Source organism: Pleurodeles waltl, chromosome 5 (assembly GCF_031143425.1).
Source record: "Pleurodeles waltl isolate 20211129_DDA chromosome 5, aPleWal1.hap1.20221129, whole genome shotgun sequence".
NCBI classification, from domain to species: Eukaryota; Metazoa; Chordata; class Amphibia; order Caudata; family Salamandridae; genus Pleurodeles; species Pleurodeles waltl.
This window is the reverse complement of record NC_090444.1, coordinates 300,772,886-300,788,055: the sequence shown is the minus strand read 5'-3', so window position 1 is coordinate 300,788,055 and position 15,170 is coordinate 300,772,886. Positions and strand designations below refer to the sequence as shown.

The window sequence follows — 15,170 nt, the reverse complement described above, 5'->3', positions numbered from 1 at the left end:
ATATTTTGTTTTTGCTGAGTTGATTTCCAACCCATGGTCCTTACAGAAATCCGTGAATCGAGAGAGCAATCTTGAAAGGCCCATGGCAGTTCGTGAGAGTAGCAAGTTGTCATCCGCAAACAAAAAGCAAGGGAACTTTTGCCCACCCAAACTTGGAGCATCACAGTGGGAATCTAAAAGGTATGGAATACATGCATTAATAAACAATAAAAATAAGGTGGGCGCAAGAACACTCCCCTGCCTCACACCACGGGCTGTAGGAAAAGCTGGAGACAAACTGCCAGCCGAACCCCAACGAACTCTAGCAAAATTATCAGAATAAAGGTCTTTAATAATGTTGATCATAGAACCCGGAACTCCAGTGATACTCAGCACCTCCCAGAGCTTGGCACCTGAGACGAGGTCAAACGCAGATTTCAGATCAACAAAGGCCACAATTAAGTGGCCACGATCTGCGTCTACGATCTTCCACTTGATGGTAGTAAATTGGAAGACCTGGTCGATGGTACTGACCTTGTCCCTAAATCCAGCCTGGAGATGACTTAGGACCTGGTTTTTCGTTATCCAGTTTTTTAATCTGGATAGGAGCTGGAAAGAAAATATTTTTTGCTAGTTGTCTAATAGACTGATAGGTCTATAGTTCCCTGGGGAGCTCTTATCTCCTTTTTTGTGGATGGGGACAATGATTGCCACCTTCCACGAGTCCGGGTAAGATCGAGTTGTCAAAACACTATTCAATACCCTATTGATGTACCAGGACCATACAGATAAGTCCGATTTGTACAAATCCGAAGGGATACCGTCTGAACCAGGAGCCTTCCCTATTTTTTGGGCACAAATTGCCAGCTCTGTTTCTTTTAACGTAAAAGGCGGGACAGCAGGGAGACACGATAAAGACTCAGTAGCAGTGTTGTCCAGAACCGGGCAGGACCCATACAGATCCCCAAAATGGGAGAGCCAGGTTTCGGCATCAATGTGGCACTCAGGAATAGAAGAAAGGGCAGGATCTTTACGTGAAACCAGATACCAAAATAATTTGGCATCACGAGCACTGGCCGCCTCCGCCAAAGACTTCCATAAATTTTCCTCGTATTTAAGTTTAGATGACTTGCAAGTAGAAACATAGTTTCATCTCGCCTGTACAATGGCATCCCGGATCTTTAACTTTAGAGCTTTGGACAAAAGGCTCTTAGCCTCCCGACACTCCTGATCAAACCATTTGCAATTAAGTGCAGGAGATTTCTTGTGAATTATAGGAGATTTCGAAAAAAGCTCTTTGAGATCTGCAAAAAGAGCCACATGAGAAGACATGACTTCTGAGGGAGAGAATACAGTAGATTCATCGAAGAGCTGGTGGCAGGAAACTAAGGCGCGAAGCTTATCATTAAGCAGATTGGATTTCGAAAACGAAGACCATCTCACCACGCGCCTATTGCTGGATAATTCCAGCAGATCTTTGGAAGCATCCAAGGCATAAGGTGGAGCGTGCCCTTTAAAAAGAGTTGCATTGTATACAATTTGTAGAGGGGCATGGTCACTAGTACACCGAGATCCCACCTCTACATTAATTATGGAGTTCCAGACTCAGATCAAAAATGGCGTAATCCAGGATACTGCTATAAGAGCCTCTAAAAAAGGTAGGTTTGGCAGGATTGTCATTTGGAAATCGACCATTTCCAAAACGGAGGCCGTATGTTACTACAAGATCTATTATCTGTAGAGCCCTGAGGGGAGAGATACGTTATGCTGGTTGGATTAAGAGCGGGGGAATGTTCCACACTTCATCTTCGGCCTGGATAGATAATTAATTTGGGCATTAAAATCACTTGCGATAATAACATGATATTTAAAATGAAGTTCAGATAGAAGGTTGTGCAGCAAATGGATAGTGTCAGACTGGAGATTAGAAGGACCTGGTCTGTTATAAATGTTAATGCATAACACGGGAACACCTTAACTTGGCCATATTGCTATTGCTAGAATATCGCAAGAGTCAATAGAAATTTCCTTTACCCTGCCCACCTCAATCAACTTAACCCAAGTGCATAAACCCCCAATCGCCCTTCCCCTAGTGGACTGGTTTGCTTTTTTAGTAAAACAGCAGTAGCCTTGCCTATACACACAATCCTTAGACCAGGTTTCCTGAAACATGCATATGGAAAAAGAATCAACATAAGACCCCCACTCCGGATCAGATAATTTACTCTTAAGGCCAGCCACGTTCCAAGACAATAATTTCCCTGGTGTGGTACTGCAATCTGGCTTGGGCGAGACAGCATCAAGAACTGGATTGGAGGTCACATTAATAATGCAAGGTGGGGCCCCTGTAGTGTTAGCACCCATGCCAAGAGCGGATCTTGGAAGTGACACTTCCTGTTGGTATGGCACACTGTGTTTGCCAGAGACAGAATGGCGTAGTCAATCCACATCTGATGTGTCCCCTGGGCAAACAGGATCTCAAATGTTGACACCTTTGATGTTGCAGACCATAGCAGCCCCGACACCGGGGAAAGGGAACAAACCAGAGGGGGCAACGGAAACAGGAACAATACGAGGAATTGGCATAGCCCTAGGAGGACAAGAGGACAAGTTCTTATGACCCATAACAGGCAGGCTTTCTCTAAAAAATATGTCAGAGTCCGATCTTGGTGGATTGCGAGCCTCCATCTGAAAGAGCCCCTTGACTAAAGCGGGGCTGGCAAGATTGAGTTTAATGGTGTCCCGCCCCCCCAGGGCAACCTCGAACACGTAAGGCGAAAACAATGTCAGCATGGATGATAGAGCCGCAACCCCTGGTGTGGCGAATCAAATACGACACCTTATTGATAAGAGAGGAAGTATCTTCCCTCATGTGAGGTGTAAGTTGGGGTACACTGCACATGTCAATACAAGATTGGTTGGACACGTGGATAGAGTGGGCCGTAGGGCAAGCGAGATTAAGAGGAGCTGGAACTGAGGTCGAATGGTTTCTGTGACGAGGGCTGTAAGTAGGACCCTTATCAGCTTCCTGTAACAGTGGGAAAACTACTGGCAGGGCAACAGGAGCCGAAGGACAAGGAGCTTGTACTGGCTCTGGGGGCAAAGTGCACTGAGAGGTTAAATCAGATTTTTAAAGAAGTTTTAAGACTTCAAACAATAAACTCTTCAGTTCCCCGACTTCACGTTTCAAACTAGAGACCATTGTTAAAACGTCTTCGCTAGGAGGATCACAGTTGGAGTTAGGAACCACTAGAGGCGAAGTCTGTTCTGGTTGATCCAAAACTGAAAACCGATTTGCACAAGGAATTCCATTGAGGATGAGGTCGGAAGAAGTTACATCCAGATTGGAACAGAAACCAGGTAAAGACGAAGGATTAGCCAAAAGTCGGGCTGGAGGAAGCAGGGACAAGGGCTGAGGTTTTCAAAGGCTGTACATCGGTGGAGTTGTTAGGACCTGTTATTAAAAACAGGAGTAAAGATCCTGATTTCAGTCTCTTACGGGTATTGCCCTCTTTTTCCTTAAGAATAGATTCCACTTCCTCAATTAGGTTATCAATTTCTCTGGAGACGCAATTAGAGTGGATTTGCGTTGCTCAGTTGGATTTAGAAGATTTAGACTTAATTGAGGCTGGGTTGGGGCTAGAGCGTACCTTACGCTTTCCCATACTAAGGAAAAAGAAAAAGTCTCACTCAACACCACTAACAGCACAAAAAAAAAACTAAATTTAAGAGATGTGGCCCAGCCCAGCCTCTTCCGGGCACTGACGGACAAAGGACGGGCCCGCCCTTGGCCCGGGCGCGTCCCGAGAAGTGGGCGCGCTGTGCCGGATTTAAAGGGGGACTTGGCCCCACCCCCTTGTTCCACAAGCGTCCTCTGGTGTGCGCGACCCGAGAAGTGGGCGCGCTGTGCCGGATTTAAAGGAGGACTTGGCCCTGCCCCCTTGTTCCACAAGCGTCCTCTGGTGTGTGCGACTTAGAAGGCAATGTGTAAAGTATTTGTGCAATAGCTCATACAGTAACAGGGAAAACGTCCTAAAAAGTACTCCACACCAGTTTAGGAAAACAGATATTATTTATCTGAGTAAAATAGGACCAAAACGACAAAAGTCCAATATGCACAAGTCGAGATATCACTTTTTAAAGTTTTAAATGAGTCTTAATCCTTAACAATCAGTGGTTGTAGCCTTCAAACACAGAGTACCTGGAATACGTCAAAAATAACTACATAGATGAAGAGAAAAGTAAAGTGATGCGTTGATTTTTCCAGCGCGGCAAAGGTTATGTGTTGATTCTTTCCAGACTGCAAAGCGATGCGTCAGTTTCCAGGAGCTCAGCCTTGGTTCCTCGCTCCCAAGCGGGGATATCTGGACACCCATGAATGATGCATAGAAAAGCCAAAACGCGTTGAGCAGAGGCAACAGGTGCTGAGTCGATCCGGCAGGTGATGCAATGATATTTCAGCTGCAGTGCAGGCGCTGTGTAGGTCCGGCAGGCGTTTCGTTGAATTTTGCAGGCATTTTGTCAATTTTCAGATGCACTTGATTTTCTTCTCTTTGGTGAAGTCTTTGATAGCCCTGACACCTCAGAACAGAAGGCAAGCTCAATCCAAGCCCTTCAAGAGCACTTGAGGAGGATGGCAGAGTCCTTCCAGCTGAGTCAGCAGCAGCAGGGCAACAAGCAGGCCAACAGTCCTTCCAGCAAAGCAGTCCAGATTTGATCTTTGTGCAGCAGGCAGCCCCTCCGAGAGTCGAGGTATAGGCCCAGATTTGGTGGGGGTCACAGATCCAGTATAATACTCAAAAGTGCCCCTTAAGTGGAGGAAACTTCAAAGACTGTGTTTGAAGTGCACAAGTTCCCCTTTCAACTCAGCCCTGTCTGCCAGGAGCCTGTGGCGGATTATCAGTCTTCTGTTTGAGGGCAGGCCACTGGCCTTTGAAGTGTAAGAGAGAGCCCCTTCACCCTTCCTGCCCAGGGAAACCCATATGTATGCAGATGCAGCCGAGTGTCCTGGGTTTATGGCTGTCTAGGTGGAATGGAAAAGGGGAGCTGTCAACCAGCATGGACCAGACGTGGATTGGAGACAGGCTGTAAGGCACAGATGGCAGTAAGTGCAGAGAAATGCATACTTTCTAAAAGTGGCATTTCTGGAACAGTAAGGTAGAATTCATTTCACCAGTAAGCAGGATTTCTCACTACCATTCCAAGCATAACAAATATGACAAGTCTATTCCTCTAAGATCAGAAGCATTAAAGGAAATCTCTAAGGCTGGCCTAGGATAGCAGTAGGCTTCACAGGAGTCAAAAAACAACTTTGTAGTTTTTTTACTATCAGGACCTGTGAAACTTATAAGTACATGTCCTGCCTTTCTCTTACATAGCACCCTACCCTATGGGTTACCTTGGGCCTACCTTAGGTGTGACTTATATGGAAGGAAAAAGGGAATTTAAGGCTCGGCAAGTAGTTTTAAATGCAAAGTCGAAGTGGCAGTGAAATTGCAAACACAGGCCTTGCAATGGCAGACTTAAGACAGGATTAAAGGGCTACTTGTGTGGGTGGTAGCATTTAATGTACAGGCCCTGGGCACATCTAGTGTGCTTTACTAAGGACTTGTAGGTAAATTAAATATGCAAATTGCGTATGAGCCAGTGTTACCATATTTAGGGGAAAAAATGAGATCAGAAAAATGGAGGGAGGCAGGAAAAAAGGAGTTGGCGGTGGGGGGTGGGAAGACCACTCTAAGGCTGTCTGGTCGAACAGTGGGGGGGACAAAGCAAGTAAGTTACTAGCCGGGTTGGACAAGTCAGAAAAGGAATGCTCATGGGTCCTGAAAATCGAGGACAAGACAGGTAAACTGCAGGCATCCAGCGACGCCATAGCAGAAACCTTGCAGCCTACTAAAAAGATCTTTACAGCCCTACAACAACTATGTTTTTTTTTTTTTTTTTTAAAGATCGCTCTCTGAAGGCTGAGAGAGGAGAGGGAGACACTGGAGGCTAACCTGACTGTAGAGAAAGAGACACAGACTATACAAGGCCTCCACTCTGGCAAAGAGGTAGGCCCTAAAGGCCTGCCAATCAAGCTGTTTAAAGAAGGGTTGCATATCTAATCGCCAAGCCTATGCTGACTATGTTCCAGGATGCACGCAAAGAGGGGTGCCTTGCCTACCAGAAGACCAAAGAATTGCCACTATTGTAGTCATACAAAAGAAGGGCAAACCACAGACTGACTGTGGTTCATATAGGCCAATTTCCTTATTGAAAGTGAAAACTAAAGTTCTAGCACGGGCCCTGGCAACCAGAGTTAGTAAGGTCATTACCTCAATTATCCACCTGATCAGTCTGGGTTCATGCCACACAGAAGCACCCATCTTAACCTCAGCCGCCTATATTGGGTACTACACTTGACAAACTCCTCCACTGCAGACCAAGTGATATTAATGACACTGGACGGCAAAATAGCTTTTGACTTGATCTAATGGAATTACATGTTCGCCATACTTAAGAAGCTGAGTTTTGGACCACAGTTTTGCTTAAAGGGGAAACTCCTATATATCAGTCCCCACTAGCGAGGGTACGCGTAAACAGGAGGGTATCTTGCAGGTTTGCCCTACAAAAGTTAACTCAACAGGGGTGTCCACTCTCCCCGATTATCTTTGCGCTAGCGCTCAAGTATCCATTAATACAGGTGATAAAAGCACGTGGGGGCTGGGAGGAGTGAATTTCCCTCCTATTCAGACAACATTCTGCTCTGTGTCACAAAGCCCGCTCTCTCTATAGGCAGAATACTACAAGTGTAACATCTTCAGGGACCACTCCAGCTACAAGACCAATTGGTCTAAGTCAGTAATATTTCCCCTCTCCAGGATGACATCCAGACATCCTAGGGACTACACGGCACTGCTAGTGATCAAGGGGTTTACATATCTGGGTATCTATGTTGCCCCGACCCACAGGTATTTTTAATTAAGAATCCATTCCCACAGCTCAACAGATTCTGCAGAGACATTGCCCACTAAAGAAACTTCCCGCTAACAATAACTGGTAGAGCGGCTGTCTTGAAGATGATGACCCAGCCATGCTTTTTATTTATATTACAAAATACACCCTACACGATCCGCCGGACTTCTTTAAGAAAATTGATCAGGATCTCAGACTGTTGCTGTGGCAAGGCGGCATTCTGAGAATTGCACTAAGCAAACTACAAGAGGTGTGTATGACTGGGGGCTAGCAGTCCCAGATATATTAAAATACTACTGGGCATACCAGCAGTTAATTGTAAATGACTGGGTCTTTTTGGATCGTCAAGACTGGCCTCAAGTAAAGAGAGAGTCTACAGGCCGTGGAGAACATGACGCGATCATCTATTATAGGGAAAAAGAGCGACTCTTGCCGACCCATACCAGGGTGGTGCTTAAGATCTGGAAGGAGGCCACAAATTACTTTGGCTGGAAGGGGAAGCTGACTAGCCTGACCCCAGTGTGGCCGAATGACCTGCTGTGTGAAGTTGGCGGACTGACTGGGTTCTCGAAGTGGGAACTCATAGGTGAACATCTGGGTGATCTCTGGAGAGGACAAACTACCATATGCTTTGAGGACCTCTGCCAAGAATACCAGCTAGCAGACACTCCGTGATACGATATCTGCAGTTGGGGCATGCCATAAGACAGCACTTATTTGCGGGTGAGGAATTGGCGGAAATCTCCCCCAGGAAGATAGGATACTCACTGGGCTCATATCAGAAAAAGGGGTTTCCATGATTTATAGAAAACTGATCAACAACTCCCTGTCTAGCAGGGATCGCCGAGAGGCGCTTGGGCCAAGGATGTCAGTGACTTAGAGGACGAAGTTTGGGTGGAGGCCCTGCAGAGCCTGCGAAACCTAGCCATACAAGCCAGATTTCGGCTTGTCCAGCTTAGGATACTGCACAGGTCATATTATTCGCACATATTACTACACAAGATTGGTAGAGTGCCCACGCCATTGTGCCTTAGAGGCAGCACCCAGGAGGGGATTCTTTCACATCCTTTGGGGCTGCCCGATGATACAAGACTACTGGGCTAGAGTCACTCAGATAATGTCCCTGATCTTGTCCTCTCCTGTCCCTACGAAAACTAAGTGTCTTCTCCTGGTGACCTCCGGTGATACAACTTGGGCCAATATGAGATGCTGTGGCTGCAGTTGGTGGCAGGAGTGGCCAAGCAGAATACAGCGAGAGCTTGGGGCAGAAGAACTACTCCCGGCATTATGGAGTGAGAATCGGACGTGGATTGGTGTCAAAGGGCAGAGGATGCAGTCTATTGGAAAAGGGGCTGCCCCAGGAAATGGTAAAAGGTGTGGGGATCATGGTGAGAATATATGGGCTATGGTTGAGGGATGGATGTGGAAAGAGAGGATATAGCCCTTAAGTGTTCTTGAGGAATGGTAAATGGTGATTGTTCTACGTTCTGTAGTGGGCTGTAAATGCGCCTCGCAGACGAAAGGTTGAAACTCTCTCCAACTGTACTTTATTATTGCTTTGACTGTAAAATGTTACCATACAATCTTGTATTATACCTGCCGTATAATGAGCGAATGTTTCATAAAAAGAGTTTTTAACAAACAAAAAAAAAGCATTAACAGGAGAACGTGTCATAGCTGGAAACCTTGAAGCTAGATGTGTATTACACTACCCCTGTAAGGAAGAATAACATCCTACTCTAAATTCACTAAGAAGTAGTCAGCTCTGCCGCTGCAGAATGGACTTCGGTCCAACTCCACTGAAAAATACCTCCCCACAGATGCAATCCAAGACATGTTCTCTGTGGATTGTTTCTGGAATGAATCTTGCATCTGGTGTTACTCTTCTTATCCTGCATCTTCCTCACCAGTGGAGCAATAGGATTAAACAGCAGGGAGGTCTTTGGTTAGGAAAGGTGTCTAACCTTCCAAATCCAATGTTTCTCATTGGGACTCCTTTATTCTATGCCAAACATTCTTCTATAGATGCACCGGTTCTATTAATAAAATCATGGGTGTCAAATTCCTATTGCCTGAGGCCCAGGACAAATTGTCTAGGGTCAAAAACAAATGTACTAAGGATCCGAATGGCCTAATATGTATGTATAATCTTCACGAAAAAAGCATTTAACAAAAACAAAAACAAAAATAAATTCGGGGGCACTGCCATTTTGAATGCAGAGGAGGGCTGGGAGCAAAGGGGGTGTGGGGGTGGACATACGTGGACCATTTCGGACCCGTGGCCCCCACCACCTCCCCGGGGCAATTAAAGTTAGAGGGGGGCCACACAGAAAATAAGGAGCCAATAATGGCCTGGGGACTGCCACTCCACAGGGCCGGCGCCTGGTACGTCCAAGGGTGTCTACCCCCGAGACATAGCTGTTTGCTCTGACTTGGCAGAAGCTGTGGCAGCTCCTGCCAATTGAGACCAAACACTCCGGTTCCAGCAAGTGAGCGTTGTCAAACAGCTCTTGCTTGAAGCAGACGTTTCCTCTGTTTCCCTGCCCGCAGAGATGCAGGCAGAGATGCAGGCAGGAAAACAGAGGAAACATTGCACTCAGAGAGGATGCTACATGTTTAGCAGCTCCTTCTCTGTGTCAGCAATGCTGGCTCCCACAAGAGGTCTTCAGCATTGTGACTGAGTGCCCTGGTCTCATGGCTGGCCCCAGGGATGGGGTCCCTGGGGCTGAGATCGGCCATGGGGAGGAGGGCAAAATGGCCACCCTACCCCCCAGAAAATAATAAACGTATAGGCTGTGCCCTGGGATATGGGGTTCCCGGGCCGAGAGAGGCCTGGAGAGGGTGGCCATGCAACTCCCATTCCCCCCCCCCCCAACAAAAAAAAGAACATTAAATATTTAGGCTAGGCCTCAAGGAATGGTGTCCCTGGGACAGATATCAGCCTTGGGAGGTGAGGGCAAATATCGTCCTGGGAAGTGGGGGTGCGCTCACACCCCCCAATATAAAATATTTAGATTGGTCCCTGGGGGGGATGGGGTCCCCAAGGCAGAGATCAGTCTGGGGTGCAGGGGCTGTGCAGATTTGTTATAGGGGTTGGCTGCACAGAGTACAGGGTTGGGTTGTTATAGAGATTGGCTGCAAGGCCTGGCCTGCGCACAGCCAAAGTTTTTTTTTCCTGATCTTTTGGTGACACGTATACACTATGTTAATTAGAATTATTTACCTGACTCCACACAATGCTTGACTGTGTGAATAAATAGCGTTCGACTATGCCACAGGACACAATACTAGTCTCCTTCCTCACTGCCCTGTTTTTATTTTGTTTTACAAATGTATAACGTTTAAAAATTAACATTTGAAAACAAATTACCGCCAATAAAATGAATATATAACAATACTTAGGTTATTTTAGGTACTTGAGCTTCATACAAAAGGAGATATCTAAACTACTTGAGAAATGATAGGACTTGAAGTAAAGCACACAAAAAAAAAAAAAAACTTACAATCTGAATTTCCTTTCTCACTAGAAGTGTTCAGTAACATCATGGCGGCAGCAGCATCAATATCAGATTCTGAAAAAAAAACATATTCAAATTGCATTTTTAAAACATGCTGCTAGGATTATCAAATGTTTCAAAGACTATACATTGGGATAACTTCTTTTTTGTTTAATAGAAAAACAATTATAGTGTCTGGATAAATATTCATAAAATTTATGCTTGTCAATGTGTTTGCTAATGATGTATCTATCCGATGGCAAATGTGAACACAGGACCTGGTCGTCCTCAGACAGTCTCTACGCAATACATCATTACATACATTTTTTAATTCTACATCTATATACCAGAAATTCTAATAAAAATACTACTTATTCCACACAACTTAGCTTTTCAGTTGTGTAAATATTTCCAATTTAACTTGCAAATTTCTTTGATTAAAAATCGAGATTATTAGATTATGCTCAGGAGAAGGGCAATACAAAGCTATTATGGCACCAGCTCCAGAGATTACCAAGGCCAAGATATAGTAATTCACAGCTTAAGTGTCTTAAGGAAAGGGGGACTGTACTCAGTATTAGTTCAACAAGTGACAGGTTTCTGGTTAATGGAGGCACCTTGAATTGAATCATTTAAGTATAACTTAAGCAGAAAGACTTCCCAGAGGATGTGCTGGTTAAGAGAATAAATCTACTCTACGAAGGTTTTGTAAAGGTTTATGTTACACAATAGGGGCTTCAAAGTGCTTCCTAACTGGAGATGGAATTAATTCTAAATTTGTGGAAGAAGGAAGAATGCCAGAGAGGACAAGACCGACAAGAGTAGGAGTCAATGAATGTCCTGTGATAAGGAATTAAAGTCTAGAATAAATTATACCGTAGGCACGATTCAAATACTTGAGATTTGGCTCTGTAAATGATTTAGGGCGGCCCTCTATGTGAGTTGTGTCTAAAGCAGAGGGCCTTGAACCCTATTCCTACAGCACCTGCCTGTCAATCAGTGTCATTAAAGGGCTGTTCTATAGAAACATGTTCTAAAGATCAGCTTGACTAAGAAGGAGAGCCATCTCTGGGTAATATACCTGATAAAGAGTGCCAGCTTGTTGAGAATGGACTGTGATTAGGAGGTATGAGGGGTTATTAGAAAGTCCATGAAGTATGTGCAGTAGTATTTCTGCATTATACAATTCCCTAATAACACTATACCGGGGTGGGAAGGGGAGCTGCATTCTATGATCTTTGTTAGATGGCATGTATAGTTTCTTAGAACGTTAAATGAACTTCTGCAAGGTAGGAGCCTACATAGCAGGAATTACCTTCAATGGAAGAGGCTTATTCTGGTGAAACGGTGTAGGGTTTGAGCGGATAATTCTGGATTATTCTTCCCCCATGAGTTTTGATAAATTTGAGCCATGTTATAGATATTTAAAGTCATCACTGCCAATCAGATTTAGGTAGCCATAGAGCACATTCATATCAAGGATGGCTGTACTGTCTCAAATAGGTTTCCTGTAAGTGGTGGTGGTTTTCCCTGGGTATGATGAAATGCTGTGGCCCAAATGATCCTTACCTTCAACGAGAAGCTCCCTTCAATCCGGTCAATTAACTCACCTATACAGGTTTCCTGTTTATGCATGTAGCTCGAGCAAACGGTAGCAAAAATGCTCCACTGGAGGAAGACTGCCAGAGTAGACTGGCATGTAAATAATCCTCTTCATGTTTTCCTCAATTGTTGACAGATGGGTATATAGCAGCTACATTCATGAGCATAGCAAGGGATATTCCTTAATGAGATGCCTCTGATCTTTCCTAACTATAGGAGCGATGAGGAAGCCTCCTAGGGGGATCAAGGAAGTGTTTCTTATTATGAGTGTGCTAACAGAGGAGGATTTGTTTCAAGTATTTCACTTTTTTATTAGGATCAGTCCCAATCTGGTTTTGTCCTGGCTTACTGTACCAGCTAGAAACATTCAAGTAACTGCAGAGCCCAGTTTGAGATGAGCACAGCTAAATGCTACAATGACAGATGTACCAGGTGTCCAAGTATTCTTAAGATGGAGAGGCATTCAAGTGTATGAGTAGATCACACATGACTGCATTTGCCTCACCGAAAAGCACCACCGCCCGGGAGTCCTCACCAAAGGGCAGATGAATACAAGGACATCACCTCTATCAAACTCTTTGGCTGTGAAAGGACATAGGGTCACAACCTCTGCTTTCATTGCACCACCAAATAACTCCAAGGTAATACACATCCTGAGCCCCGCATAGCACCCCACACAATCTAGCCCTACAATCACTTTCAGACCAAACACACACACACCCACCCTTGCACATGTCCTACTAACAACCAAGCACCAATAATTAAGCACACAGAGCCAGCCCATGCTCAATAACACAACCTCTGCTGTACTCCATACTTTCAGCACAAAGATGCCTTAATGCATGCTTCATCACAGTAACTTGGCTTATCAAGTACTCTCACACTTCCTAGGCATCATTGTGTCTACAGGCTAAAACATTGAACATGCAGACTGCCCGCATAAAGGAGGAAGTATTGGTGTGAGGCATTAGTCCTCATGGTGCTGCACCCAAGTTGAAGCCACTTTTAAGGCCATAGAACCCCTCACATGCTATTTTTGGCTCTCTGCAACCCAGTTTACAGCCTTCCATCTTATCTGCAGGCCTTCTGAACTGAACAAAGACTTTATAGACTAATTCTCTGACCTGCTCACCAACCCTTCAACCCCCAGATAAATCCAACCCAAACAAAACAAGAGACACTTGTTAATCTTCATGACAGCTCAACTTTGTAGAATGTGTCACCAAACCAACCAATTACAACACAAGATCATTAACCTCATCCTCTAGCAATCTCCAACCATTCAATGTATATACCCATTCCCTGGGACGGAACTGACCACTTCACATCCCTATCACCATGCTTTACTTCCAACCAACATATTGATGTCAACTCAAAACAAATCTTCAGGTCCTTCAAGAACTCTCCTTTAACAGCCTACAGCTCAAACCTCTGTCGCCGGTCACCAATCACCTACAACACATCTGTAAACATGTAAACATCCAGGCACGAGGAAAGCTGTAAACCAAATCCATCAATACCCTGGTCTCCAAATGCCTCAATAAACAAAAAGTGCACCATTCAACAGAAGAAAAATGAGAGATTATTTGATGATCTGAAGGTACTAAATCCCCTCTCCACAACTTGCAAAAACACCATCAGCTTTTCTGGATTCATATGCTGTGTAGTAGTCCTCCACCTAGTGGGTGGGTTTAGAACTGTCCATTTTCTCCTTTCTCTTTTTTTTGGGCGAGGCCTACAGGTGGGCATTATCAGCTTCCCATGACATCAAATGTAAGCCTACAATGTTCAGGTATGTTGTCTAGCACAGCCCCTTTCCTCCTAAAGTAATGTCCTGTGGGATGTTTAGAAATGTTTTTCCAGTGAAAGGGTAAAACATTTAAATGGTTTGTACTATCCATATTGTAACAGTCCCTTTTGACACTGGGAGAACCCCAATACCTGTGTGCATGTGCCACAAAAAACAGTTTGCTTTACCAAACTTGTTTTGTTTCTTGCAAGCAAAACATGACTGGTCTCTTCACATCTAGCATCTGTAATGCTTTTTCAGAAGGTAGTTGTGGATACTGGAAAAGGCAGGGAACCGAACTGAATGGTTCACAGAGAAACGTGATACCACCTTTGGAATTAAGTGACTTGGTTTGCATGACTCTTCTGTCTTTATGCAGGTGTAGAAATGGTATGTATATAGTTGATGCCTACAGTTTGCCTGCCCTACAAAAGGATTTGATTGCAATTATAAGGGTTGTTTCAAGTGTCAGGACGATAGGTCTTTTGTGCATTGGCTCAAAAGAATGCATCATGACATGTGGTGCTACTAAGGTGAGATTCCACATGGGAACCACGGCCAACCTTTGTGGGGAATATATCTTCACTCCCTTTAAAAAATCTTTTAAATATTAACATGGTGAAAATATTCCTCCTGAAGGAGCCTAAGAAAATGTGATAATTGCAGAGGTGTAATCCCAAAAAGCAGGACTGCCCCCTACTGGTGTTGGATGCCCGGGACACCCTACTTCAGAGTTCTGCTTGGGATGCCAGATCCACCTTAGTGTGGTTCAAGTGCAGCTTCCTGTTTGCCTGTTCTTTTTTGTTGTTTTTTTAATATATTTATTGGTGTTTCATCAACAAACAGGCATTGAATCAACTTTCCAGGTAATTCCCCTTCCTGGTCCCTCACCCCCCTTAACAACTCCACTCCATATACACAGTTCCCGCTTGGGTATTGTCACTCTGGGTTACAGCTGACAAGTTGGTGACACAGCCAACCCCTTACTATGTTCTAGTGATTCCGTTTCTCAGCTACATTTGAATCTTCACATGATGTGCCTTACTCCCGGGATTCAGTTTTTGGCTCCTTAAGGCGATCAAGAAATTGTTCCCATTGTCGTGCCCCGTCTGCGTTCCCAGACCCTTTTGCTACCTCTTGGTGCAGGACCCTTCCCTCTTACTCTGCCCACTTGACTAGTGTGTCCTGCTTGATATTTGCTGGGCCTCTGGGATCCCTACAGTGCATTGTGATCTCCCTTTTAGCCAGGATCAGTGCTAGATCAATGTATTTGGTTGTAGTTCTCTTCGGGTGGGGTCTGGGGAATCCCCCCAACAATGCCACCATTGGGGTAGACCGGAGCCTCC

General features: G+C 44.9%; 1 protein-coding gene across 1 annotated transcript in view; it reads right to left on the bottom strand.

Moving 5' to 3' along the window:
- Positions 1-15,170, bottom strand: part of FOXN2 (forkhead box N2) — a 112,235-nt gene that overhangs the window by 17,763 nt on the left and 79,302 nt on the right. The window contains exon 5 of the mRNA XM_069234041.1: positions 10,440-10,508. Coding sequence (XP_069090142.1) covers positions 10,440-10,508 — 69 coding nt within the window. The remainder of the gene's footprint in view (positions 1-10,439; positions 10,509-15,170) is intronic.